The sequence below is a fragment of the Podarcis cretensis genome (genome assembly GCF_951804945.1).
Source record: "Podarcis cretensis genome assembly, chromosome: 13".
Lineage (NCBI taxonomy): Eukaryota > Metazoa > Chordata > Lepidosauria > Squamata > Lacertidae > Podarcis > Podarcis cretensis.
The window spans coordinates 3,012,475-3,038,137 of record NC_137182.1 but is presented as its reverse complement, the minus strand read 5'-3'; the positions used below and the strand labels follow the sequence as shown (position 1 = coordinate 3,038,137).

Below are 25,663 nucleotides of genomic sequence, written 5' to 3'. Positions count from 1 at the left end.
TCTCATCCTGAAGCAAAGTTCTTAACCTGAAGCACTATTTCTGGGTTAGTGGAATCTGTAACCTGAAGCGTATGTAACCTGAAGCGTATGTAACCCGAGGTACCACTGTATGTGATTACGGCTTCAGGCGTCATCCCTGGAACATAACCCCCAAATATGTTGTGGGCTTACTGTACCTTCTTTCTCAAAGGGCATGGGGAATACAGAATGTCCTCTTCTCAGTTTCACATGTTTTGGCTCCATAATTTCCCCCCAGCTTGCTCCAGTTGTCTTAAAACATGATACTCCTGTATTTGACAATCAAAGCAGAATAATTCTCAACTGGTTTTAAAGCCAGAAGGAACCTCCAATCCTAAATATGAGTGGGATCTCGACTGGTTTGATCGTTTCATGGTGGGAACTTTACAGATCTGTGACATAGAGGATTACTATAAACAACTAGATATGCTGTGGAATACTAGGACCAGCAGCAGATTGAACTAGGTTTTTAATTCCTAATGATAGAGCTCTTTTGAGTTCAATTTTAAATGCAACTTTTAAATTCAGTTAATTTAAATTCAGTTTAACATAATTTGTATGCTGCTTTATCATTTTTAAGCATTTTTATATAAAATGTACATTGAAAAGGCTGATTTTATGAAATAGTGAAAATTAACATTTTATTAAACTAGGTAAAATAATAGAGGGCCTGAACTATTGCTCTTACTTAGAAATGGGTGTCTGCCAATCCATAAAATCACTGCTCTTTGTTTACATTTAGGATTGTTCATTACCTTTGATTTTAGGTATACTTCCTGTCTCTGACCCTTATTCATCTTGAACCAAGTATTGTGTTGGCATCCTAATCCTAGCTATATTTTCTCACATATCTCAATGGAAGAAAATGGAGCAATATTAGGAACTTCTGTAGGAGTTATGTGACATTATTCATTGTGCCATTTGTGTAGAGTAAGATTTTGTTAAGCACCTTTGCATTTGCATTAAGAAAACAATTATCATGTGTGTTCTTTTATTTCTCATCCCGCCACCCACCCACCTACCCCCCAAAAGCTCAGCTTGGAGACTACAATGCTTCCACCCATCTTCCAGGATACCTTTCAGAGTATTGCTTTATTCCAGAGCAAAATCAAGATTTCACAACCAAAGTTGAATCGCTGCATGAACAGCACAGGTATTGTTTTCTGAAATAGTAATATATACAGTGGTACCTTGGGTTACGTATGCTTCAGGTTACAGACTCCACTAACCCAGAAATATTGCCTCGGGTTAAGAACTTTGCTTCAGGATGAGAACAGAAATCGTGCAGCAGCAGCAGCAGCAGCAGCAGCAGGAGGCCCCATTAGCTAAAGTGGTGCTTCAGATTAAGAACAGTTTCAGGTTAAGAACAGACCTCTAGAACGAATTACCGTAAGTTCTTAACCCGAGGTACCACTGTATTGTGATATATACATATACATAATTTGCACAAAGTATAGAATTTAAATGTGATTCAGATTATTAATTCACAGCATATTGTATATTCAGGCTTCATACTATAGGCTCCCAGTAATTGGCAAAGATATGTTAGTTCTTGGACTATAAGAAACATCAATAAAAATGGTTCCAAATGTGGGGATGTTTATATTTTTTAGGAAATTGGCTGCCCCAAACCTGTATGCATGAGATACCCAGATGTGCTGGGTGAACTGATGACTATTAAGTGACATTGGTTCTACTTATACACTGGAGAGAATAGGTACCAAAAATTCTGAAAATTTGGAGTTTTCCTAAAAGTTTTGGCTGCTAATTTACTGCTCTATTTCTGCTTCAAAATAGGAGTGCATCTCATTGTATGACAATACTAACACACAGTTTCATTATATGGGAAACAAGTCCTTTGATTTTTGGAGGGACATAGATCTGCCCCCAGTAATAGAAACTTGAAACTGTAGATGTATTTCTACATAATGACTGTAGGTGAATCCATCATGAGATTATGAAATGTGGAAAAAGAGTTCAGATTTTTCTTTGAATGTGTGCCTTGAATTTATTTTCATAATGGTACTTAAAGTTTCTGTTAGAGATAAATTACTTTCCAATTAGGATTTTATTGCCTTTAATACCTTCTTGGTTTTTTCCCCTAGGGGCCTCAGTCAGTCAGAAGCAGAATCCTGCTACATTAATATAGCAAGAACACTTGAATTCTATGGAGTAGAATTACACAGTGGTAGAGTATGTTTACAGTTCTTTTTTATATTTAGAGCAACTTGTACTTAAACTTTTTTTAAAAAAAATAATTCATACATACCTTAATATTAAAATAGCTAAGTAAGAGGAAAACGCTCTTTTTTGCACCTAAAGCAGCTAAGCATAAAAAACTTCTATTTCTTATACACCTATGGGGATTTGCATCTTTATAACTTAGTTTGCATCTTTATAACTTAGTTTCTTAAGCAGGACTTGTTGTCCTTTACTTTTAACCATGTTATAATATGGATTTGAGAAAAACTTGCAATATTGCCAATTCTCAACTGAGATTTTAACATATTCTTCTGCCTTTTTTATTTATAATTGACATTGCAAGAAGCATTCTCGGTGGCATAAGTCAGTTGCTTCTATAGAAAGCTTCAGTTAAACTATAGTTTTAGACTGAAATGTTTACTTGCATAGTATGGGCTGCCTTGGAATTGGGTGCTCAGCAGGATTTTTGTGATGTTTCTGGGGACACACACCCTCCCAGTCTTCACCATATTGCCAACTGTTTTTGAAAGTCCTTTCAGTTTTAAATGGGGGGTTGCTATGTGGTGAAGAATTGCTGTTTGAGGAAACACAACCTTAACTTTCCTTCCATATGCAGACATAGTCATCCATTTCTTTGGATTTCAACTCCACTAAATGGCATCATAACCAGCACCCACTGACAACTAAGCTACTATGCATACTCACAGTAATGACGGCATGCAAAAACTCTGGCCTATCTGGTATTTGTGTGTTTTAATTAAGCGTGTCAGGGTTGTTTCTCCCAAATACAGAAATTGGTCAGCTCCTTTTTATGTGAGACATCCAGTTCTTTATCCCCCATCACACAGAGAGAAATTCAAAGCCACACTTCCACGTATCCATTTGTAGAATAGGATTCTTAGTGTTTTAATTTACCAATTTTTTCTGTGGTTCTTATTTTTAGGATCTTCATAATCTTGACCTTATGATTGGAATTGCTTCAGGAGGTATTGCTGTATATAGGAAACTCATTTGCACAAGCTTCTATCCTTGGTAAAATACTTGGGGTGTGGGTGGGTGTATAAAGTTTTAAGACTGAACATGAAAATAACAAATCTCTCATTTTTAAATAATACCCATAAAGACCACTACTGAAGATGGAAGGTGGTGAGATTGAAGTCTATTTAGAGATCCAGCCCTCTAATGCTTGGTGTGTGGAACTGAGCCATGGTTACATGTGAAGTTGCTTCTTACTGAATCACATCACTGGTCTGTCTAGTCTCATTTATTTTCTACTGTGACATCTTTATCAGCCTCACTATCTGAAATCATTTTTAGTTGGATATGCTACTGTCTGTGTTTAGGATCTTGTGCATGCAAAGGTTGTTGTTTACCACTGAGCTACGCCCCTTCCTATTGTTTGTTTCTGAGCTGTGCTGCTCTGCACATGCTCAGGCATTCTCTTTAATATCATTATTACTTAATACTTTTGTTCAGGTTATATATTTTCCCCTGTTATACCTAGAGAGAAATCAGGAGTTGGGTTTTTGATCTCAGGTGATTCTCCATGGTTCTCGTCCCCACAGACGGCAGTGACCAACTGAACTGGGAATCCAGTGTTGTTTGAACATTGAAACTTGGTGACTCTGAGAAACAAAATCAGTATTAGAAGTTAAAGCTTGCTTTTGTTTTTCCCCAGATACATTTATTTTGACAGCAGGAAGGGAGATAATTTCTGAACCAGACCCCAAGTAATTGCTGACTCACATTAAACCTCGAAGGTGTTCTGCAAAACCCCAAATCAATTTGGAGAAGATACATCCACTTTGATACCTCTGGAGCAAATAGTTCTTGTGTTAGATCTAATGTTATTGACTTGAAACTCTTGTATAATTCAAGTGAGCAATATCTATATCACAATATTCAAACCAGATTAAGGGACATTAAAAAACAAAAACATCAAATCAGCTGTAAATAAAATGTTTAAATATCTGCCCTTGACAAAAGTTGAGGGGGAAATGTTCAATTGGGCTAACTTAAAGGCCCTGCGTTTTACTGAAATTATTAATTTTGAAATAAAATAAAATAATAAAATAAATAAAAAGCCTTACCAGTTGCAAGAACAGAAAAAATCATGATTGCTGGGGTACATAAAGGGTAAAGGGACCCCTTACCGTTAGGTCCAATCGCGGACGACTCGGGGGTTGCGGCGCTCATCTCGCTTTATTGGCCGAGGGAGCCGGTGTACAGCTTCCGGGTCATGTGGCCAGCATGACTAAGCTGCTTTTGGCAAACCAGAGCAGCATATGGAAATGCCGTTTACCTTCCCGCTGGAAGGTATTTATCTACTTGCACTTTGATGTGCTTTCAAACTGCTAGGTTGGCAGAAGGAGGGACCGAGCAACTGGAGCTCACCCCGTCGCGGGGATCAAACCGCCAATCTTCTGATTGGCAAGCCCTAGGCTCTGTGGTTTAGACCACAGCGCCACCCGCATCCCGCTGGGGTACATGTTTATTTTCCATGTCAATTTTCTCTGTGTTCATTCATAAACCAATTCTTTCCCATTAATCTGTAATTTAAAAAAAATATATTATCACAATATAAAATTGTGCCACAAAATTCAGAGAAGTGCAAAATCCAAAGTACTTCCAAAGTACTTGTTAGTACTTCTGTGGACGTTTTAATCTGCATGTCATCTACAGCGTGCAGATCAGGTCAGTTTGCATTGGAATTCACAAATACCAAATTTCTCAGGCATTCATACTGATTGCAATAGGAAGCTTGTTAGTACTTCTGTGGACAGCCCATAATAATGGAATGTGCCACACCTGTAACCCACGGATGTGCACAGCAACCTTTTAGATTGAGGAATGCAAAGAATGGGTGTTCCTAGACTCAGGTCTATCTTTTGATGGGCATGTAGTCCAAGCTTGCTTGACAGTATTGTCAGCTGGTTTTGATGGATGAGGCTTGTTAGAGCAGAGCGTAGGAGTCTTGTCAGGAATTATGCAATCCAATCCTGTTTCCTAGAAACAATTGTTTTTGTTGTGAAATTGCAGACGGCACCCAATACCTTTAGTGTGTAATTACCTCTATTTTATTTCCATGCAAAATTTGAAAGAAAGTAACATTTTTATTGCTTACCTACAAATTGTAAGGATATGGTTGAGTGGATTGTACAGGAAAGCACTTTTGAATGTAGGCTCTCCCTTTCATTTCAAATTTTGCTTCAAGCTTATGGTAGTGATAATGCTTTTCTGAGAAAAGCGAATGTTTCAGTTAATTATAACTAGTTACTTAGAGTTTAGTTCCTGTTTCAGATATAATGGAGCCCTTCTGAATAGTGTGACAAGGTGTGGGGCTGCTGACTGGGGTGGAGGTAACTTTCCCTTCCCCAGCAACATCCCACATGGTTCAGGAGGGACTCTCGATTCTCCAGAAAGGCTTGAGAGGGAAGGGGGGAAAGGAAACTTCCCTTATGTGAACCTTCTAAGTTAACTTACCATATTTTTCGCCCTATAGGACGCACTTTCCCCCCTCCAAAAATGAAGGGGAAATGTGTGTGTGTCCTATGGGGCGAATACAGGCTTTCGCTGAAGCCTGGAGAGCGAGAGGGGTTGGTGCGCACCGACCCCTCTCACTCTCCAGGCTTCAGGAAGCTCTGCGCAACCCTCGGGAGCCTGGCGCCAAGCCGTGCCAGGCTCCCAAAGGTTGTGCAGAGCTGCCTGCCCTCCCGGGCTCCACGCAGCTCTGTGCAACCCTCGGGAGCACGGCGGGAAGCCGCGCCGGACTCCCAAAGGTTGCGCAGAGCTACCTGCATTCCGAAGCCTCAGGCACGCTGAAGAGCGCGCCTGGGCTTCGCGCAGCTCTCCGCAAGTCTGGGGAGACCGGCGCGGCTTCCCGCCGTGCTCCTGAGGGTTGCGCAGAGCTGCGCGGAGCCCGGGAGGGCAGGCAGCTCTGCACAACCTTTGGGAGCCCGGCACGGCTTGGCTTCCCCCGCGCCAGCCCCGTGCCTCGGGGGGGGGGGATAATTTTTTTCCCTTTATTCCCCCCCCCCCCAAAAAACTAGGTGCGTCCTTTAGGGCGAAAAATATGGTAATTTACAATCCGAGCATTGAGTCTGGTGTGCATTATTGTACCCGTATTTTCTATCAATGTTTGTTTTGATTGTGTTATGTTTTTAGAGTATGATATAGTATAACTTGTTCCTTTTCAGGGTGAACATAATAAAAATTTCGTTTAAACGAAAGAAGTTCTTTATCCAGCAGCGACAGAAACATGTGAGTTTCCCCCAGCCACCCCACCCCTAGACTTTTTTACAGTTAACCTCCAATCTCGCCACAAGATGGAGCAATGAATTAAAGGCATGTCTATGAGTTGGAAAACAAGGTGTACATAGATCCTTCTTATAGTGTATATTTCATAATACACTCATGATTTGTGAAGCTAATTGCTGTAGAGGCGATTGATGTTTGGACGGAATACTTGATCAGAGATTTTCTTCCTACCCTGTGCCCTGCACCTGCTTTTTAATTCAAAGAAAAGATGTACAGTGGTGCCCCGCAAGACGAACGCCTCGCAAGACGGAAAACCCGCTAGACGAAAGGGTTTTCCGTTTTGGAGGCGCTTTGCAAAACGAATTTCCCTATGGGCTTGCTTCGCAAGACGAAAATGTCTTGTGAGTTCCTGCGGGGTTTTTTTCCCTCCCCCCCCCCTTTTCCTAAGCCCTAAGCCGCTTATCAGCTGATCCGCTGATAAGCCGCTTATCAGCTGATCCGCTAAAAGCCGCTAAACCGCTAATAGCGCTAATCCGCTAAGCTGTCAATGGGCTTGCTTCGCAAGACGAAAAAACCGCTATACGAAGAGCCTCACGGAACGGATTAATTTTGTCTTGCGAGGCACCACTGTAATATGATCTGATCATTAATTTGATCAAGTCAGCATGGTGGTCTGCTTAATTAACAGCAACTGTGTCTCTGTGGGAACACATGAATTCAAGGTTCTAGCTATCAGAGCTTCTAATTAGCTGGGAATCTCTGGGTCAGTTGCTGGGCCAGTTTCTTGGGTTATTCCTTTATTCTATGCTTCACACTGTGCTGCTTGTTCCTGTTGTGTGGGACCATGTACCTTGCAGGCTAGATCAGCTAGGTTTGTTGTTTTATTCTGACTTGTATTTTTATGCACTGTAAATAAAATACCTCACTTAAATTTGGTGTGCTCTTTTCTGGAAATCCTGGGTCCCTAATTGCAGTGTTTTGGACTTCTTGGTTAACTGCTTCTGTATAGTGTAACTGCCTGAAGCCTAGAGGGCAGAGTGGACTTGCAGAATTTGGTTGGAAGGCTCTGGTTTGGTTTTTGTACCAACTTAGGCCAAATAAGTTTCCTGACTCCCTAAGCTTGGTGGTCAGACAGTGTTAACATTATTGACGTAATAATAGTTCATTGATAGCTGATTTGTTCTTCTTTAATGGTGGTTGTCCAATGCTTCCCTAATGTTACTGCAGTATTGCTGTCCTGAAGGGCTATAGGGGCCTATAGCATAACAAAAGCCGGCCAGTATCCCTCACTCCCCCATATATTTGTGGCATGAAAAGTTATGCTATTTCAGCAGGCTGCTGCAGGATATTCATTGATTGGAAATGAAGCAGTATGAAACACTGCCCCCAACACATATTTATATAAAGTGGAATTACGTATAGCTGCCCCCATAGCATCAGGAGCACACATCATTAAGGATATGCAATGAAAAGAATATCTGGAGAAGCCCATAGAGTGAAAGCATGTGGAATGTAGCAGTAAACACTTTAGAAATTTTTCATCAGATTTCTAAATCTGATCCATACAAATTCTCTGCTGGTGTCCCTAGAGATTTGTAGCCAAATACATATTTTCTTTTACAAGTAAGTGTCTGGTGTCTACTGGTGATCATGCTGCAGATTTCTGCTTTGTAGAAAAGCGTTACAAAAGCAGCTTCAAATTAAAGCCAATATGGCATGTCCTACAAAGTGGCAGATGGATCAGATTTCTTCATAGTGAAGAATGTTAACCTTAAGCATTGTTTGCTGTCTCATTGACTGATGGGTTCAATAACTCTTCCTTTGCTCCTTACAAAAAATAAACTTATAATTTCTGCAGTTTTATTCAATCTGTCCACGTTCATTTAATTTCAGTACTTCCTTTGGCAGACCAAGCTATAATTGTTCAGAAGAGTTTGCTACCATTTTCCTCTGTCCAATTTTTCTGGCCCTCTACCTCAAATCATTGTAAAGCGCTCAGGGCAATCCATGGAAAGGGGAAGGGGAGAGCTGGGAGAATACTTGGAACCTATTGAAATATATACAATTTGTATATGTATATACAAAAGCTTGTACAAATCTGACAATATTGACACTGTTACCACAGATATATGTTGGCAGAATTGTTTTTCTGTTGCAAACAAACAGTATTATGAGGCCATCTTGCAGCAAAAGGTAGAATTGCAACATTTGTAGTACAGCTTATTTGGAACTACCCCCACAGTCTGCACATGTGGAAAGCAGCTATTACCCAGTACTGCCAAGCACTGGGAACATGTAACCATACATCTGTATTTGCATCTGTAAATTCTACTTTAAGTCAAAGCTCAAAATACATCATATACAGTGGTGCCTCGCAAGACGAAATTAATCCGTTCCGTGAGGCTCTTCGTATAGCGGTTTTTTCGTCTTGCGAAGCAAGCCCATTGACAGCTTAGCGGATTAGCGCTATTAGCGGTTTAGCGGCTTATCAGCGGATCAGCTGATAAGCGGCTTAGGGCTTAGGAAAAGGGGGGGGAAAGGGGGAAAACCCCCGCATGAACTCGCAAGACATTTTCGTCTTGCGAAGCAAGCCCATAGGGAAATTCGTTTTGCGAAGCGCCTCCAAAACGGAAAACCCTTTCGTCTAGCGGGTTTTCCGTCTTGCGAGGCGTTCGTCTTGCGGGGCACCACTGTATTTCCGTTTCAGTGTTAACATTTACAAATTGGTCTTGCCTTGTATATAAAATTCTTATAAGACAGTAGTCCCCAGGAACGCCCAAACTTTATGTAACTTCATCAGAGGCTAACCAGCTGCTCCAGTAAGCTCACAAGGCCAAGGGATGAGAGCCAACAAACTGAAGCTCAGTCCAGATAAGATAGTGTTTGCTTCTCTAGACTGAGTGGATGGGAGGGTATCTGCTCTTGATGGAGGTATACTCCCTTTGAAGGAGTAGGTATGTAGCTTGGGAGTATTTCTGAAGCTCAGGTGGCCTCAGTGGCACGGGTGACTTCTGTCAGCTTCAGCTGGTGGCCCAGCTGTGCCCCTATCTGGACAGGGATAGCCTAACTTCTGTTGTCTGTCCTGTGGTAATCTCTTACTGTGGTAACCTCTTACCGCAATACTTTATACATATTCTAATTATTGATTAGAATAATTCTGATACATATTTTATTGTTACAGAATGAATCCAGGGAACACATAGTTGCCTTCAATATGCTAAACTACCGAGCATGCAAAAACCTGTGGAAATCTTGTGTGGAGCTTCACACATTTTTCCAGGCAAAGAAGATGCTACCTCATGAGAAGTTACTTTCCCATTATTGGACCACGAGTTCTAGAACACCAACCAAGTGAGTATGAGCTCCTAAACAGAATACTTCTGAATGTAATTCTGAAACCCGTTAACATATATAATACTTAAACAGTTTTGTGAGTAATTTAAGGCTGATTTTGTAAATTTCTGGTTGACTTCCTAGCACATCACTAGAAGCCTGGAAATTGTCCCACAGGGGAGTCTGTTAAAATTGGAATGGGTCAATTCTAAGGAAACAAAGAAATGAACTTTAAAATAACTGCCAGTGTGGAACACAGCAAGGGCTAGCCTGGACTATATTTGGCATGTGTCCGACAACTAGTGTAATGAAACTTGATGTTCTTCATGTTCTCTGTGCAGTTCCGCATTACAGGTTCTGTTCTCTTGTAGAGCTGCAATCAGAACTTTTGACAGAAAGATGAGCATTTTGAAGGGAAGCCTGTCCCCCTTCTGAGTGCATGCAGAAAAGGGGTGTAGCTCCCACTTTCTCTCTGGCAACTTTTTGACTTCCACAGCAGCAGCATTCTCAAGAACTTCTGTTTAATGCCTTGCTCTTCAGAGTGTGAACTAGATTTTTCTTCTTTTCTCTCTTTACTCAGTTTCCCAGAAGCTGTGGAGTTCGTAGTTTTCCTTGTTATAAACCTCAGTTTGGCCAATACAGTAGTGATTCCTAGATCTGGTGCTGGGGAGAATTCTCTTTAGTATAAATAATATTGTTTCCCAGCTACCACAAGGCAGGTCACAAACTTCTCTGGAGTTTGATCACAGAGAGGAGGATTAGCTTTTGAAGGGAGAGTTGGCAGACATTGACAGGTTACTTTCCATCCAGGCTGTTTCCAGTCATTCTATCCAAGACATGTTGCATGCTGCTTCTCATGGAGAACAAGCTGGAAGGAAAAGTACAAAGTCTGTCAACATCCAAAAGAACTAAAGGGGTGTTTCTCCAGGGCACCTCTTAACAAAGTACATTTTCCTGAGTCCTTCATCAGGATTTGAAAGGCCAGTTGGGACATCGGCAAGGCTTACCAGGCATGGGCCGGATCACTCCCGCGGAGATCCTGCGTGGGCCGGACCGGCGCAGTGCAATGCCAGAAATCATGTCTGCGCATGTCCGTGGTGCTGGAAATCGCACCTGCACAGAAGCAGACATGCGCAGACGCGATTTCCGGCATCTGGGCATGCGCAGAAGCGATTTTCTGAGCTGCAGAAGAGAGTTGCTGCACCACGCTGTGCCAGTTTAGCGGAGTGCGTGGGGACTCGCTGAGCAGGCAGCTTGGTTCATGCGCAGCTTGTGGGCCGGTTAAATGGCCTCCGTGGGCCGCTTCTGGCCCATGGGCCTTAGGTTGCCAACCCCTGAGCTAGAGGCAATCTGCTTAATTTCTTGGTTAAATACAGCTCTGCTTGCTTCCACAAAGCATCATCAAAGTTCTGCTGCTGGATGTTTCTGTGGCAGTGCTGATTTCTAATGATTTCATTAAATTTTTATAGAGATATAGTTTTAAGTGGAAGGGATCTTTGTTTTTCCAGTCTGATCTGGGAGGGCAGAGGCATCCTTCTCTGTGGAGGAGGCAGTACAAGTCATTGGCTCTGCTCAGTGAGCTAAGGGCAAAGAGCTTCCTGAAGAATTAAAATGTCCTCTGGGAGTTTAGAGAATTTCCAGTAAGAATTTCCTCTTTCTGCACCTAAAATAAAGATTTATTATGCACAAAGTACTTTGTCTAAAGTATGTTGTTTTATTTCAGATCTTCTAACAATCATTACTGCAAAAAAGTAATAGGTGGTATGATTTGGAATGCAGCTATGAGGAGATCTTTGTCAGCTGAACACCTAGAGACCAAAAGTCTTCCTTCTCGGTCTCCTCCAGTTACCCCAAACTGGTAAGAATTATCTTTTTTATCTTCCATAAAATGGGTGGGGACATGAGCACAAGGCAAAATTTTATTTGTGTCAAAATTTAATTTTGATGTTGTCAGGGGCTCAGGAGCAGAGGCACAGGGGAGAGAGGAAATGGAGAGTGAAGGGGAAGAATCTGAGGGCAGCGTAGGGGAGTATGACAGTGGCACGAGAGATTCCATGAGCTTCTCCAGCAAATCAGAAGATTCCCAGAGGGGGGCGCCGAGGGCCAGGGCAAGGGGGGTCCCAGGGGGGATGCACCAGAAGCAAGGGGCCAGCGGGGACTCCCAAAGCAGCAGCGAGAGATCAGGACCAGCTCCCCGACCAGAGCGTAGGGGGGGGGAAGAGTCCCATGTATCAGGGCCAGCGTCTCCTCCAGCAGGGAGAGAAGATGAGTCAGGACTGACCACGCCTCTATCGGAGAGTGAGGGAACGGAGGGGAAGTCAGGTCCAGCTAGCCTCCCCGAAGGGGGAAGCAGTGACAGGAGCAGTGTAACGGTCAGGAGAAAGGTTGCCGGCTGGGCGCACGCGCCAAGTTCGAATGTACAGGTGCGCAGGACGGCAGGAAACCCGGATTGGGAACCAGGTCCTAAAGCCCGCCGGAGGGAGCGGGAAGACTCAGGGGACTCAGCGTCAGAAGAGTCTAGAAAGGGCAAGACCCCAGCGGACAGGCGGACCCAGAGGAGGAAAGAGCAGAGGAGGAGGTGGAGCAAGGCTAGAGTCTTAAACTGGTGTCTGGGGGGAGGAGATTCAGACGGAGCTTCAGCGGTCTAGAGTTTGAGACGTAGAGCTGCGCGCCGCGGTTTTGAAATCGAAACTGAACTTCAATAAAGACTTTTGTATATAACAACGAACTGGCGTTGGTCCTTTGTGAGCTGGGACCTCGGGCAGCTCTGACAGATGTGATTAAGATCTCTCTTAAAGATGAATAATAAAGATTCAAAATAGCTACCAGTATATTTCAAAATGTTACTGCAATTATTTCCAATAGTCAGTACTTGGTTGTTGGATATGGCTTTTGATTCAACAGCTTCAATATGTGAGGGGTTCTTTCTCCCACAATTCTAATATATAAAGACTGACTTCCTGACTTTAGAAGGAGGAGCCTATCCTAAGTAGTTGTGATACTTGCTTGAAGTTAAACAGAATTTCACATTCTGTTTTTCTACTTAAAAGTAGAAAATTGTGCTTAGATTGCAATTCTGTGTATGCTAATCTGAGTGTAAGCCTCATTGAACACAATAGCATTTATTAATGAGTAAACACATTTCTTCTATATAGGTTTTGTCTGTGGTCCGTTCTGCATGTTATAGCCCATGTCTACTTGGAATAAATGGGCTTTGAATTTAAAAATATTATTAAACAAGTGATAAAATAATTGTAGCCTCTGAGTGTGTTATAATATATTAAGCTTCTCATATTTAAAAAAAGTTTAAGAAAGATACTGTCACAACTAACTTCTGAATCCTACCTCTTTTAAGGCGAAGTCCTAGATTACGTCATGAGATTCGTAAACCACGACACTCATCTGTAGATAACCTTGCAAATGAGATTTCCTATATAACTGAAACAGAAGATGTGTTTTACACCTATAAAGTTTCCCCAGCTTCCAAGGATAGTGATTCAGAGTTGTCCCAGAGTCGCAGCCCGTGGAGAAGGTAAATAACCTCTACAAACAGTGATTTCAGTGCTACTCTGCACTGATAATTGGTAAACAACAAAATTAAGAAGATATTTCATATTAAATATTTCAGTAGTAAAAGAATAATGCTAGTAATGAAGACTGATACCATAACCCTGAGTATTTCGTCAGAAGTACCAAATTCCTAATTAGAGACATCACTAATGCATTTGTTTTATTTATTAAATCTGTATACTGCCCTTCATCTGAAGGACTCAGGATGGTTCACAGCATAAAAATAAAAGATTAAAAAAAAATACAAAAAAACAAGAACAAGCACAAAATAAACCAATATCCTCACAAGCACATTTAAAAGGATAGGATGTCAATCAGCCGAAGGCCTGGTTGAAGGGGAACATTGGCGCCAGGCAAGCCTCCCTACAGAGAGCATTCCACAAATGGAGCCATTGCAGAAAAGGCCTGTTTTCATGTTGCCAGACATCTCATTGAGGAGGCACTCAAAGAAAGGGCCTCAGATGATGATAACAGAGTCTGGGTTGATTCATATGGGGAGAGGTGGTCCTTGAGATATTGTTGTCCTGAGCCATTTAAGGCTTTATAGGTCAAACGCGGGTGGCGGGACGCGGGTGGCGCTGTGGGTAAAAGGGCTTGCTGATCGAAAGGTCGGCGGTTCGAATCCCCGCGGCGGGGTGCGCTCCCGTTGCTCGGTCCCAGCGCCTGCCAACCTAGCAGTTCGAAAGCACCCCCGGGTGCAAGTAGATAAATAGGGACCGCTTACTGGCGGGAAGGTAAACGGCGTTTCTGTGTGCTGCGCTGGCTCGCCAGATGCAGCTTTGCCACGTGACCCGGAAGTGTCTCTGGACAGCGCTGGCCCTCGGCCTCTTAAGTGAGATGGGCGCACAACCCTAGAGTCTGTCAAGACTGGCCCGTACGGGCAGGGGTACCTTTACCTTTACCTAGGTCAAACCTAGTGCTTTGAATTGGGCACGGAAACTGATTGGCAATCAGTGCAGTCAGTCCAGAATTGGTGTAATATGCTCAAACCATCTTGCCACAGTGAGCAACCTGGTCTCTGATTTCTGCACCAGCTGAAGTTTCTGAACCATCTCCATTAGCTTCCTTATGTGTAACACTTTGCAGTAATCAAACCTGGAGGATACCACAGCATAAACAGAAGTTAGGCTATTCTTGTCCAGATAAGTTGATGGAAGGCACTGAGGCCACCTGAGCCTCAAGTGACAGCGAAAGATCAGAAGTAGCCCCAAGAAGTACCTGCTCCTTCAGAGGGAGTGTAGCTCCTTCAAGAGAAAGCAGCCTCCCATTCATCTGCTCTTGGGAACCATCCACTAACAGTGCCTTAGTCTTACGTAGAGTGAGCTACAGTTTGTTGGCTCCCATCCAGTCCCTTACTCATCCAAGCAAGACAGTGGTCCAGCACATCCGCTGCCTCACCTGCAGATGTAAAGGAGACTTAGAGCTATGTGCCATCAGTGTGACAATGTACTCGAAACGTCCGGATAACCCCACTCAGCGATTTCATGTACAGTGGTACCTCCGGTTGTGCACGGGATCCGTTCCAGAGCTCCAGTCGGATCCTGAGGAATTCACAACCGGAGGTGCCTCTTCTGTGCATGCGCGTGGCGCGGTAGAGCACTTTTGCACATGCACGCTCGGTGAAACCTGCAAAAATACTTATGGGTTTGCCGCGTTCGCATCCTGAAGGATACACAACCAGAGGTGTGCGTATCCAGAGGTACCACTGTAGATGTTAAACAGCACAGGGGTTAAAATCAAACTCTGAGGAAACGCACACTGAAGTTTCCATGGGACCAAAGAGCACTCCCCAAGCATCACGCTCTGGAAATTACCATCTAAATAGCACCGGAAACACCACAAAGCACTTCCACCCTACTGTACTGTTGGTTTCTTTGCTTTTTTGCATTCACATATATGTTATGCATGCAGTGAAATGCTCAATGACTTAAGCAGCATATAAGCTGCATGTTCTTAGTTTAAAAATGCAAAATATGTACCATAGAAAGTTAAATCTTATACTGATAATAATTTTTTGTATAAAGATATTTAAGGATTCATAGGACCCAAGTATTACATGGAACACTTCTCAAATGATGCATAACATTTGGGGTTGGGTTGGAACTCAGGGAATGATGGAAATCTTGGGCCCAGTTCATACCCCTATTATATAAACAAGCAGGGGAAACAGAAGGCATATGTCATTCCCATTTCTGCTTTTTCTATCTGTTGTTCACATCCAAATCAGCCTTTAGGGTTCATGAAACTAATAGACCCAGATGGCAGTGTGAGTGAACAAAATATTTTCTTCGTTTCTTCAAGGGCATAAGAACAGTGTATGAGTGAATTTTGATAAACTAGTTATTTTCCTTGCATCCTTTTAAGAATGTACTATATATGTTTTCTGCAACAGTTACAATTTTTAAAATGGAACATGTAATTCGCCTAGATTTTGAAACAGTGACTCTAGAGAGACAAATGAGTGTTGCTTAAATGATTTTGTAGAGTACCAGTGCAGTTTGTTCTACAGTGGTACCTTGGGTTACATACGCTTCAGGTTACATACACTTCAGGTTACAGACTCCGCCAACCCAGAAATAGTGCTTCAGGTTAAGAACTTTGCTTCAGGATAAGGACAGAAATCGGGCTCCGGCGGCGTGGCAGCAGCAAGAGGCCCCATTAGCTAAAGTGGTGCTTCAGGTTAAGAACAGTTTCAGGTTAAGTACAGACTTCCGGAACGAATTAAGTACTTAACCTGAGGTACCACTGTATACCTGTTTTGAATTTGCATGTGAATGCCTGAATAATTTTTAGTCTCATAGAAGAAAGAGTCTTGTCAAGTTTTGCTTTCTGCATAAAATCAAACTGATGAGCTTTTGATACTTAGTTTTTGAATACACCATTTCTCTACTGCTTAAAATCTTTGTTATAAAACATTTTGTTTAATTATCCTTTGCTTGTGTGTGTTTTCTTCAGCAGATCATCAGAACAGGAATCACCAAAGTGAGTTTTCCAACAGTGTCACAAATACTTCTTGTAGCTGAAATTTTAAGATGTTCTAATCAAGTTAAATCCCAGAAAACATAATAACATGTATTATTTATTCATTCACAAACTAGTGTTGCTGATTTGTTTCTCTTTAAATAAGCCATGGTTTATATTTGGCTTGCTATTGTGGTCTGTTTGATGCTCACACCTCCAAGACAGGAAAGGGAGGAGGGGGTGGGTGCAATTTCAGCTGGTCCCTGGTAAACCATAGTTTAAGTCTGACTTAGTGTTACATGTGAGCATGTGTGTATAAAATATTTTATTAACATATTAATTTTTGCTGCACCAGAAAAACTTTCTGAGTCTTGAGCTGATATTGCTAGTGAAAATGTGAATATTTATTATGTTCTTCTTGTATATTAAAGTGTGGGGCTGGAATATAGTGAGCTAAAGTAAATGAAAAATTTGAAATCCTGAAAAAAAAACCACAACTGGCTTGTCAAAAAGAAATATTTATATTCAGAAGAAGAAATCATTTTGCATAAAAATTGTTGGCTTACACTAAATAGTGAGGTCTGGCTACTAATGTTTAACTTGTTTTGTTTTTTTAATGAAGGAACATATTGGAAAATAATTCAACACAGAATGTTTTGTCTCAGACTCTCAATGGAGTTGGCAACCTTTCAGGGTCTCATCCTTTGAATGGAAAAGATAAACAGTCTTTAGAAACAAATGAAAATGTTTCAAAAGGACTTTTAATGGATGACTCCAATCAGTACTACTTTGATAAGGTATGATAAACAAGATGAAACTGGCACTTCCTGATAAGCTTAAACAGCAGTGTAGGTGAGACAGAACAGGATACCTTTTCAGTTGACAAGCAGCCATTTCTTTCATACATCAATTCCAATCCTAAGGAACCCAGCCCCCATCCTAGTCATTTTGTAGAAGAGGTGTGTATCTGTACACTAAGCTTTTAAAAATACTTTGTAAATATGTATTGAGAAGTTGGAGGGTTTCTGGATGTGAATTGTATGTTCCATTACACTGATGGTTGTATTTATACTCTGTACATTTGTGTTGACTTGTCACTTGCCTTGTTTGCTTGTGGATTATTATTTTTTTAAGAGAGAGGGGCGAAATTAGCCTTATCATAGAGTTTCAGCCTTTGGCTAGATAGCTCCTTTGAAATGGACAAATCTATGTGGAGGGGATGCCCAGTTTGCAAAAATTTCTCATGATAGGTATATTGAAGATTATCCAAGTCATCCAACTGAGGTGGTACTTAGCATGTTTCACAGATAAAAAACCTCTTTTCCTTGTCTTCCAGAATGAAGTTATTGATGGAGACTTGCTTTTGATACGCATTTTGCCAGATGAAGATGGAAAATTTGGATTTAACCTGAAGGTAAAAAGGCACTAGTAAAGCAATATTGATAATTAAATATAACTTGGGAGTGAGCATTGCAGGGGAACCTCTGGGAAATGTTCCTTGTATCTTTTTAAATATGCTTTCCCCAGTTTGTGATAAAGTATTATGCTGCTGTGCTGTCAAAACACTGATTGGTTTAATGGAGTATTGATAGATCTTCCTCCCTATCTTCTCCCTGAATAAACCAAATTTATTGCCCTCAGCTAGTTATTAGTGTTGTCATGTGGATGCTAATTATGAAAGAGCTTTGTGCACTAGATATAAATGGGAATGCAAGGGTCTTCAAATTACAAGTGGATATTGGGGGTGAGCAAATCCCGACAAATCTTGCTATTCTCACCTTTTGGGTAAAATTCTATGCATGATTTGTTTTGAACAGAAACTTTGAAATTTGCCTCAAGTTTTGCTTTGAGTGTAAGTCATTACTGACCCTGATTAAGATATTGATTCTCTTTTAGTCAAAGATTTTGCATTGTTTTAACAGTACATTTGCCCCTACACAGTAATTTGGAATAATGTTATGTGCATATCATTTGTCATCTGCCCAAGCTATGCTAGTAAATTTCCTGGAGTAAAACTATCTTTGCACAGATTGTAAAGAAATTAGATCAAATGTAAACATTTGGTCATGAGACCTGGTTCATTACTAAGCATTTTCTAGTAAACCTATTAGAGGATTTTCATTATGTGTTTTTAACAGGTAACCATGCTGAAACCCCCCCCAACCACCCAGAATGCTGTTTTAAAGATTAAATCTTACAGCTATGTGCGATTTATTGCTATATCGTTCAATGCATCACGATAACTGGTTCATTAAATTTGACCTGACAATATATCAATCAAAACACCAGAGGATAGTATAATTGTGAGCAATTTGAGCAGTCCTGTCCCTGTGCGTGGTTTGTCTCAGCCAAAGGCAGAACAGTTTCAGCCTTGGCACCTTGCAATAAGTCTCAGCTGAGGACAGAACAGATTCAGCCCCAGCACCTTGCAATAACTGTGTCCAGCCTTGCGATAGCAGCGGTGTTCCCTCTCCCTGCTCTGGCTGCTTCACAGTGGTTTGTCTCAAGCTGAAGACAGAACAGTTTTGACCTCAGCATCTTGTGATAGCTGCGGAGTTCCCTTTCTCTGTCGGCTGATGCAACATCCAAGACTGCCTGCTGCTTCTTCCATACGCCCCATCTCCCCCACCACCCACCTGCACAACATCCAAGTCTGCCTGCTGCTTCTCTCTCAAGCCCCATCTCCAACACCCCCCTCCTGCAGATCTCCATGGCTGCTCCTTTGGCCATCCACATGCCAGACCTTCATGTCCACCCTATATAGTTCTGTGTTTTAGATATCGTAATATATTGCTATATTGCATTGTTTAGCTGGTGATATCACAATGTTGAAAATCAGATATCACCTAGTCTAGAGACTACCTCTTAGTACAGGAACTGTTAGTATATATCTATCTAGCTATATATAACTCTTGCCAGTGCTTTTTTCTAGTAAAAAAAAGGTTCCAGTACTGCCCCCCTCACCGCCACAGCGCCCCCGGCCCCACACCCCCTTCCACGGTGGGCTGTTACTGTGCTTGCACGGGACTCCTCATGCCTAAAGAATGCAGTGAGGTATGCACCACTTTCCTGCTGGAGAGGGGAGCAGAGCACATAGATCATCCCGTGGCAGCCATCCACTTGTTCCCACCTCTGTTGAGTAGCCACTTACAAGAGATGGGAGGAGAGTTAGGAGCAGCCCTCTATTAAGGAGTGAGACTCTGGGTTTTGAAAAGGCTGCACAGAAATGATTTGTTTGCTGCTTTTTCCTCCTTGGCTGGTTTCTTATAATCATGGCAAGAAGCCAGAAGGGGGGAAAGTGCCAGTATGACATACCAATTTGTACCACCAGAAAAGATACATTGGCTCTTGCTATATGTCTTTTCCCAACAACCTTTAGTGAAATGTAGTGTAAAAATAAGCTCTTTTCCTACACATTTTCCTACACATGGCTCTGTGTAGAAATTATATACTCTTTCATTTCATTGTAGAATAAAATAGTTCTTTTTTCATACTGATAAGATTGACAGTAGGGCACTTATTTGTTTTTATTTATTTTATTCCATTTACATCCCACCCCCTTCTCCAAGGGAGCTCAAGGTGGTGTACATGGTTCTTCCCCTCTTCAATGAATTCCTGCAACAACCCTGTAAGATAGCTTAGGCTAAGATGAGCCTTATGACCATGTGGAGATTTGAACCCAGGGTTCCCAGGTCCTAGTCCAACACTCTAATCATTATGTCACACAATGTAAAAGGAGCAGGGAGGAGGAATGAAGAAAATTGCAGGAAGGAAATAGGGTACAAGTCGAGTGTTGGAGGGAGAAGACGAAAGGAAAGGAGATGAGAAAATACATGTGGGGATGGGGTGGAGAAATAATACAAGAGAAAATGATAGTAATTGTCTGCCAAACTCTTCCTCCATCTGCTACCATTTTGCTGACTGATGGATATCTGTAATTTTCAGCTTTCTCAACTAAGCTCTGGTGACAGAAAGATTGCAGACTTCTGTTGTATAGGATACTTGCTGCTTGCTTGGAATTCTGGTGAAGCTGGTTGGATTTCATGATCCCCTAATATTAACAATTAGGAAGATGTGCTAGATCATGCCTTTGGCAGCTTTAGATCACAGGAGGAAGATTTTGGACAAGCTTTGTTTTAAGTTAAGCTTATCTGACACATAAACGTCTGGAATGCTCCATCACAGTTTGAAAACTGTTATAGATAAATCATGTATTGCACAGTTACAATGCCAGCTTATTACATGTCTAATCAACAGAAAACCCCATTGCGTTTAATAGACGTTTTCCCCAGAGCATAGGATTTCAGCCTAAGTGTATTAATACTTTAACTATTCAGATGTATTTTAAATGTTTTAAAGATTGTATTGTTTTGTCACTGTTGCTTGCCATCCTGGGGTGCTCTGAGAGGAGTAGCTGGATATAAATATAATAATTAAAAATATAATAAATAAAAATACTTTGGCACCATGTTTTAGGGGGGCATTGATCAGAAGATACCTCTAGTTGTGTCCAGAATCATTCCAGGTTCCCCTGTAAGTATAAACTTTTGAACTTCCTTCATTTTTGTATTGTATTTTATCTATAAGCCTCCTTGAGTCCCTATCAGGGAAAAAGGCAGAGAATATAGAAATCTACTATGACTATAACTGCTGCTGCTCATTGTTAGTAGAATAAGAGAGTGAGAAGAAAACTTGGACATTATCTCAATAGAAATTCATAAAATCAGGATGTGGGCCCCTGGATTATTTGAACAGCTTCATTCTCAATCTGAACTGAATAGTGTTAGACATTGCTGATGGAAAATTGTTCCAAATATATTAAACAAATAAATTTTCCATGGTTTCCTAATGCAGATAATATTCATCAAGATAAAGAATAGCACTTCTAATTAGAGATTCAGTCAAATCCTTCACACTGAAGTTAATATCCAATTTGTTTCTTAGACTGAAAGGTTTGAAAATGGTGACTTTGTTTTCTTTTGTCTTATGGCAGTCTGATAAATGCATTCCAAAATTGCTTGAAGGTGATCAGATAGTATTAATCAATGGCCGGGACATCTCTGAGCACACACATGACCAAGTAGTGATGTTTATAAAAGCCAGCAGAGAGTCACATACACGTGAGCTTGTACTTCTGATCAGGCGGAAAGGTAAGTATTTATGTGATGCATTGTTATTGAAGAGTGGGATTGTGGTGGGATCATGCTGCTTGGAGCATAACTGAGCAGGATTATTGTCTGTACACTAGAAGCTATTTTATTTCGAGTTTTTCTTTAAATTTATACAAGGAGTCACTTGAAACATTGGAATCTCACAGTTAACTAAAGCTGGTCTTCTGGGGAGGAAGAGGGTATAGCCTCCCTTCAGCTCTCCACTCCTAGGGCAATTAGTAGTTTGAGCTCGACACTCCTTCTGGCATGGAAGGGAAGGAAGTGTTTTGATCCCTCCCTTCCATCTTTGAATTTCAGGACTCTACTGGTCTGGATTCAGGCACCAGAGACTTGAGATTCCAAGATACCCCCCATCATGCCATTATATCAAGATTTTTCTGTAATCATGGTTTGTTGTGACATCCAAATTGGCCTTGTCTGTAGACCCAATCTTTGCAAACTTATCTCAGCATGGTTTCAAATCAAGGTTTTGAGATAAGTCGCTGGAGTTAAAATTGTTTTCCCCCTCATGAGAGCAATATTTCAGCAATTTGCCAAAGAAAAAAATAGTTGCTGAGACACAGAAAGAGATTAAATTGCATCTCCCTCCCTGCTAATATTCACCTGCCTTAGGATATTTGCTTTGGAACTGTCAAAGAGCAACAATTAGCAAAGCAGCTTTTACAAATCTGTCCTTTTTCATGTACATTTTCTTTAAAATACCTAGACATTACTGTTTGAAGAATGTTAAAGATTTGGATTTGCTGTGTATTTTTAGTTCTTAGACCATTTGTTGAGAACAAGTTGGAAGATGAAACTGATGGATCTGGTTTTCTGGAAACAATTATTCCCAACTGTTCTAAGTATGGTGAGACTTTAGAAGAATCAATGGAGCAACTAAAGAAAGGACTGGAAAGTGGAACTGTCCTAATTCAGTTTGAAGTAAGCAACCATCACAGTGTCAGACCCTTGGTTTGAATGTGTCCCTTCCTAAACAGATGCAAATAACGCCACTATTCTCTTGGCTACTCTCCTCCTTCTAACTTTCTCTTCTCTGCGATCGTGTGCTATATTTGTTGACAGCATTGGCCTAGAAATGGAGCACTTGGTGTTCCAGAAGCTAAGGGTTCATTCAGGTGCTGGCCAAAGCAGCATTGTAAGTCATGACTTTAAAGACATAAAAGAGCCCTGCTGGATCAGGCCAAAGGCCCACTTAGTCCAGCATTCTATTCTCACAATGACCATGTTTTAACTATACTGAAGTGCAAGTTTCTAAAAATATAAAAGCAGAAAAATGTAATGTTTTGTTAATAATTGCTGCTTGGATAGGCCTACAAAACCCTTGTGTTTCACCACAAAATTAAAACCTAAATGCAGTCTTTTAATTGGCAGTTTTAGAAGTACAATGCAGATATCATAATGCCCTAATTAGATTTTATTTAACAGTGTATTTAAATGACACACAGCTGTCAAAATAGTAAGTTTATCTTCTTACAATTTTTGTTAATCTGTAATCCTGTTAAGAACTAGCATCAAAATTTGAGGGGTATTTAGTCAGCTTTCCTCTGACTTGATAGGCAAGCCAAGGATTAAGAACGCCTTCCTGCCCTGTAACTCTCTTCTGTAAATGCCTAATCCTGCATTGTCATTAACTTGTTAACACTTTGCAACAAGGCCTCAAAATAAAATAAGCCCCTAACTCACTTGTCATATGATCTGGCCAGAGATATGGAGCAATTACAAGACCACCACAAATTCCGATGCCAGTCAAGCTGCCATCCACAGAGATTGGGAACTGCCAGTTGTTCATTTGTGGGGAATTATTATATATTTGTTATAATTCAAGCAAGTCTGGGTAGTGTGTATGGAGGTGCTGGACTGCCTAGATTCAACTTGATCCTTATTTAATTATTCAGTGAAGACCTTTTATTTTCTTTCAGCAACTTTATAGAAAAAAGCCAGGATTAGCTATTACTTGTGCAAAGCTACCTCAAAACATGGACAAAAATCGGTACAAAGATGTTCTGCCATGTGAGTATTAAATTATATTTTGCCATTTATTTCCTTTAATATTGTAATATTTAACAGTAATTCCATGCCTATCAGCCTAAAAGTGAATCAGGACTGCCCCGAAATAAGGTGATTTCTACATAGTCAGGGTAAGTAAAAGTACATTTTAATCATCAGTTCATGCACAGTACCATAATAGTCCCTGAATCTGTGCTATAGGTATGTGGAGTAAAGAGAGATTGGTGTCACCTGAGTGCTTGTTGACCATATCCCATCTGCTTCAAACTGCTCCTGTGCTCCACTCAAAGTTTAACAAGAGAGTACTGTAGTTTGAGTCATCTGAAGTCCTAAGCTAACCGCTATAACTTACCAGAATACTCTGTTTATGTTCTCAGGCTGTTGGTTGCATGAAACGTATCTTACTATATGTGGGCTGTATAAGCAAGCCAAGAACCAATTAATTAAGCCCTTATTGGTAAATTTACCTGGAAACTCTGATATCTTTTATCTCAAGTATCTCTTTGAAGATAAGGAATTTTAGTCATGGCAAAATTTCTCTCAGAGGTAGTTAGAATTAGAAATCAACATGTCTTGGATAAAACACAGTGACTATCTAGTAATGTCTTTTCCATATGTCTGCTGTACTTTGCTTTTGAAATTGCTCTTGAAATTGTTTTTGCGAATCTTTGAACCATAATAAAGAATGTTTGTATGGTAAGCCTATCTTGAACCAGGGCTTTTTAGAACCATATAGCACAGCAGGGGATGGAAATCAGAAGGGTTTCAAAAGGAGGAAAGTGTTGTTTCCTCCCTGTTCCCCTTTGACCTGGACCAGATGTTGTTAGGCTACAACTCTCATCATTTGCCAGGAGGGACAGCAGTCAAGGATCAGGGAGTGGTTGTCTCAACAACATCTAGGAACTTGATGTTGAGAAAGCCTCCCCTAGACAGGGCTGTGTTTTGTAGTATTGCTTCAGAAAACAACCTGATTTGGCTCAAACAAATTTAAAGGCTGCCTAATTTTGGGGGAACGAAACTTCATGTCCTCCCATTCACTCTGGCTATAATTCTTTCTCCCCATTTTTGACAGAATTAGATGGAATTTGCAGGCATAATAGGCCCTCGGGCAGACCCTCCTTTATTCTGCTAAATTCCAATAGGATAGGTTCAGGAGGGGTTGTGCTGGGCACATTAAACTTTGATTATTATTTTTAACAGCATATAAGTTTTTTAAATTTTTGATTGAATTGAATGAAATTTGTATGTTTGAGGGGATGAACACGCCAAATGTTTGCAGTTTTGGTGGGGTTAATCTGCCGTATTCTGTTGCCATCAATTTCATGAACATTGTAAAAATCATAGAAGTGCTCCTAAGAAACCTGTCAGAAGTATAGCTGCAGGAGCTAAGGCGTTAAGATGATGGGGTGGGGCACTCACCTTCCGACTTGGCTCTGCTGAGTTAGCACTAAAAGTCACAGAAATGAAGTGTAAACTGACTTGACAGGACTGTTTCAAATAAGCAGCAGCAGAACTAGCACAGAACAGAAGGTGATATGTTACTTTTGCATCACTGCTTTGGAACTCTGTGATTTGAGATTCCTGATAAAATCATTCCCTCTGATTAGAAGCTATAAAACACTCAGGGGAAAAAAAGAGCGCCCCCCCCCCATTCTGACATTTGCTTATATGGCATTCACTTGAGGATAATTTTTCACTTTTGGCAGACCCACTGCCTGCACTGTTTCTCACTTCGGAGATTCCTGTTTTTATCTGGGAACCTTTGGAGTAACCCCACTTTGGTTTGAAAGCCCCAGATCTTTCTGAAGCAACCACTTCTCAAGATTCAGGATTCATTTGAATCCGGCACATTCCGTTCTTTCCTGTCCTATTTGGTTCTGTTCATTTACTTAAGTTTTCAAAATACTGTGTTTGCAGACCATATTGTGCAGCTAATTGATTCTCCATCTCTGTGAAAAGTGATACTAATTTATAAAACCTAATTACTATTTTTTTCTCTTGCTAGATGATATCACTCGAGTAATATTACAAGGAAATGATGATTACATAAATGCAAATTATGTTAACGTAAGTAACACAGACAGGTCTTGAAATAATTACGAGTTGCTTCCATACTAGTGGACCTATTAAAATTAATGGACAGG

At 41.0% G+C, this 25,663-nt stretch overlaps 1 protein-coding gene across 10 annotated transcripts in view; it reads left to right on the top strand.

Annotated features, from left to right (window-relative positions):
- PTPN3 (protein tyrosine phosphatase non-receptor type 3) overlaps positions 1-25,663 on the top strand; it is a 94,442-nt gene that overhangs the window by 61,508 nt on the left and 7,271 nt on the right. For 6 of the 10 annotated variants that reach the window (XM_079949397.1, XM_079949394.1, XM_079949399.1 and 3 more), the window contains 15 exons: positions 1,051-1,171; positions 2,124-2,211; positions 3,164-3,252; positions 6,417-6,480; positions 9,659-9,828; positions 11,534-11,668; positions 13,166-13,342; positions 16,336-16,362; positions 16,964-17,138; positions 17,678-17,755; positions 20,818-20,874; positions 21,335-21,491; positions 22,270-22,433; positions 23,432-23,522; positions 25,525-25,586. In XM_079949397.1, the coding sequence (XP_079805523.1) occupies positions 1,051-1,171; positions 2,124-2,211; positions 3,164-3,252; positions 6,417-6,480; positions 9,659-9,828; positions 11,534-11,668; positions 13,166-13,342; positions 16,336-16,362; positions 16,964-17,138; positions 17,678-17,755; positions 20,818-20,874; positions 21,335-21,491; positions 22,270-22,433; positions 23,432-23,522; positions 25,525-25,586 (1,655 nt within the window). Of the gene's footprint in view, positions 1-785; positions 1,172-2,123; positions 2,212-3,163; positions 3,253-6,416; positions 6,481-9,658; positions 9,829-11,533; positions 11,669-13,165; positions 13,343-16,335; positions 16,363-16,963; positions 17,139-17,677; positions 17,756-20,817; positions 20,875-21,334; positions 21,492-22,269; positions 22,434-23,431; positions 23,523-25,524; positions 25,587-25,663 lie in introns of all 10 variants that reach the window. The other 4 variants (XM_079949396.1, XM_079949395.1, XM_079949401.1 and 1 more) reach the window with 4 other exon arrangements.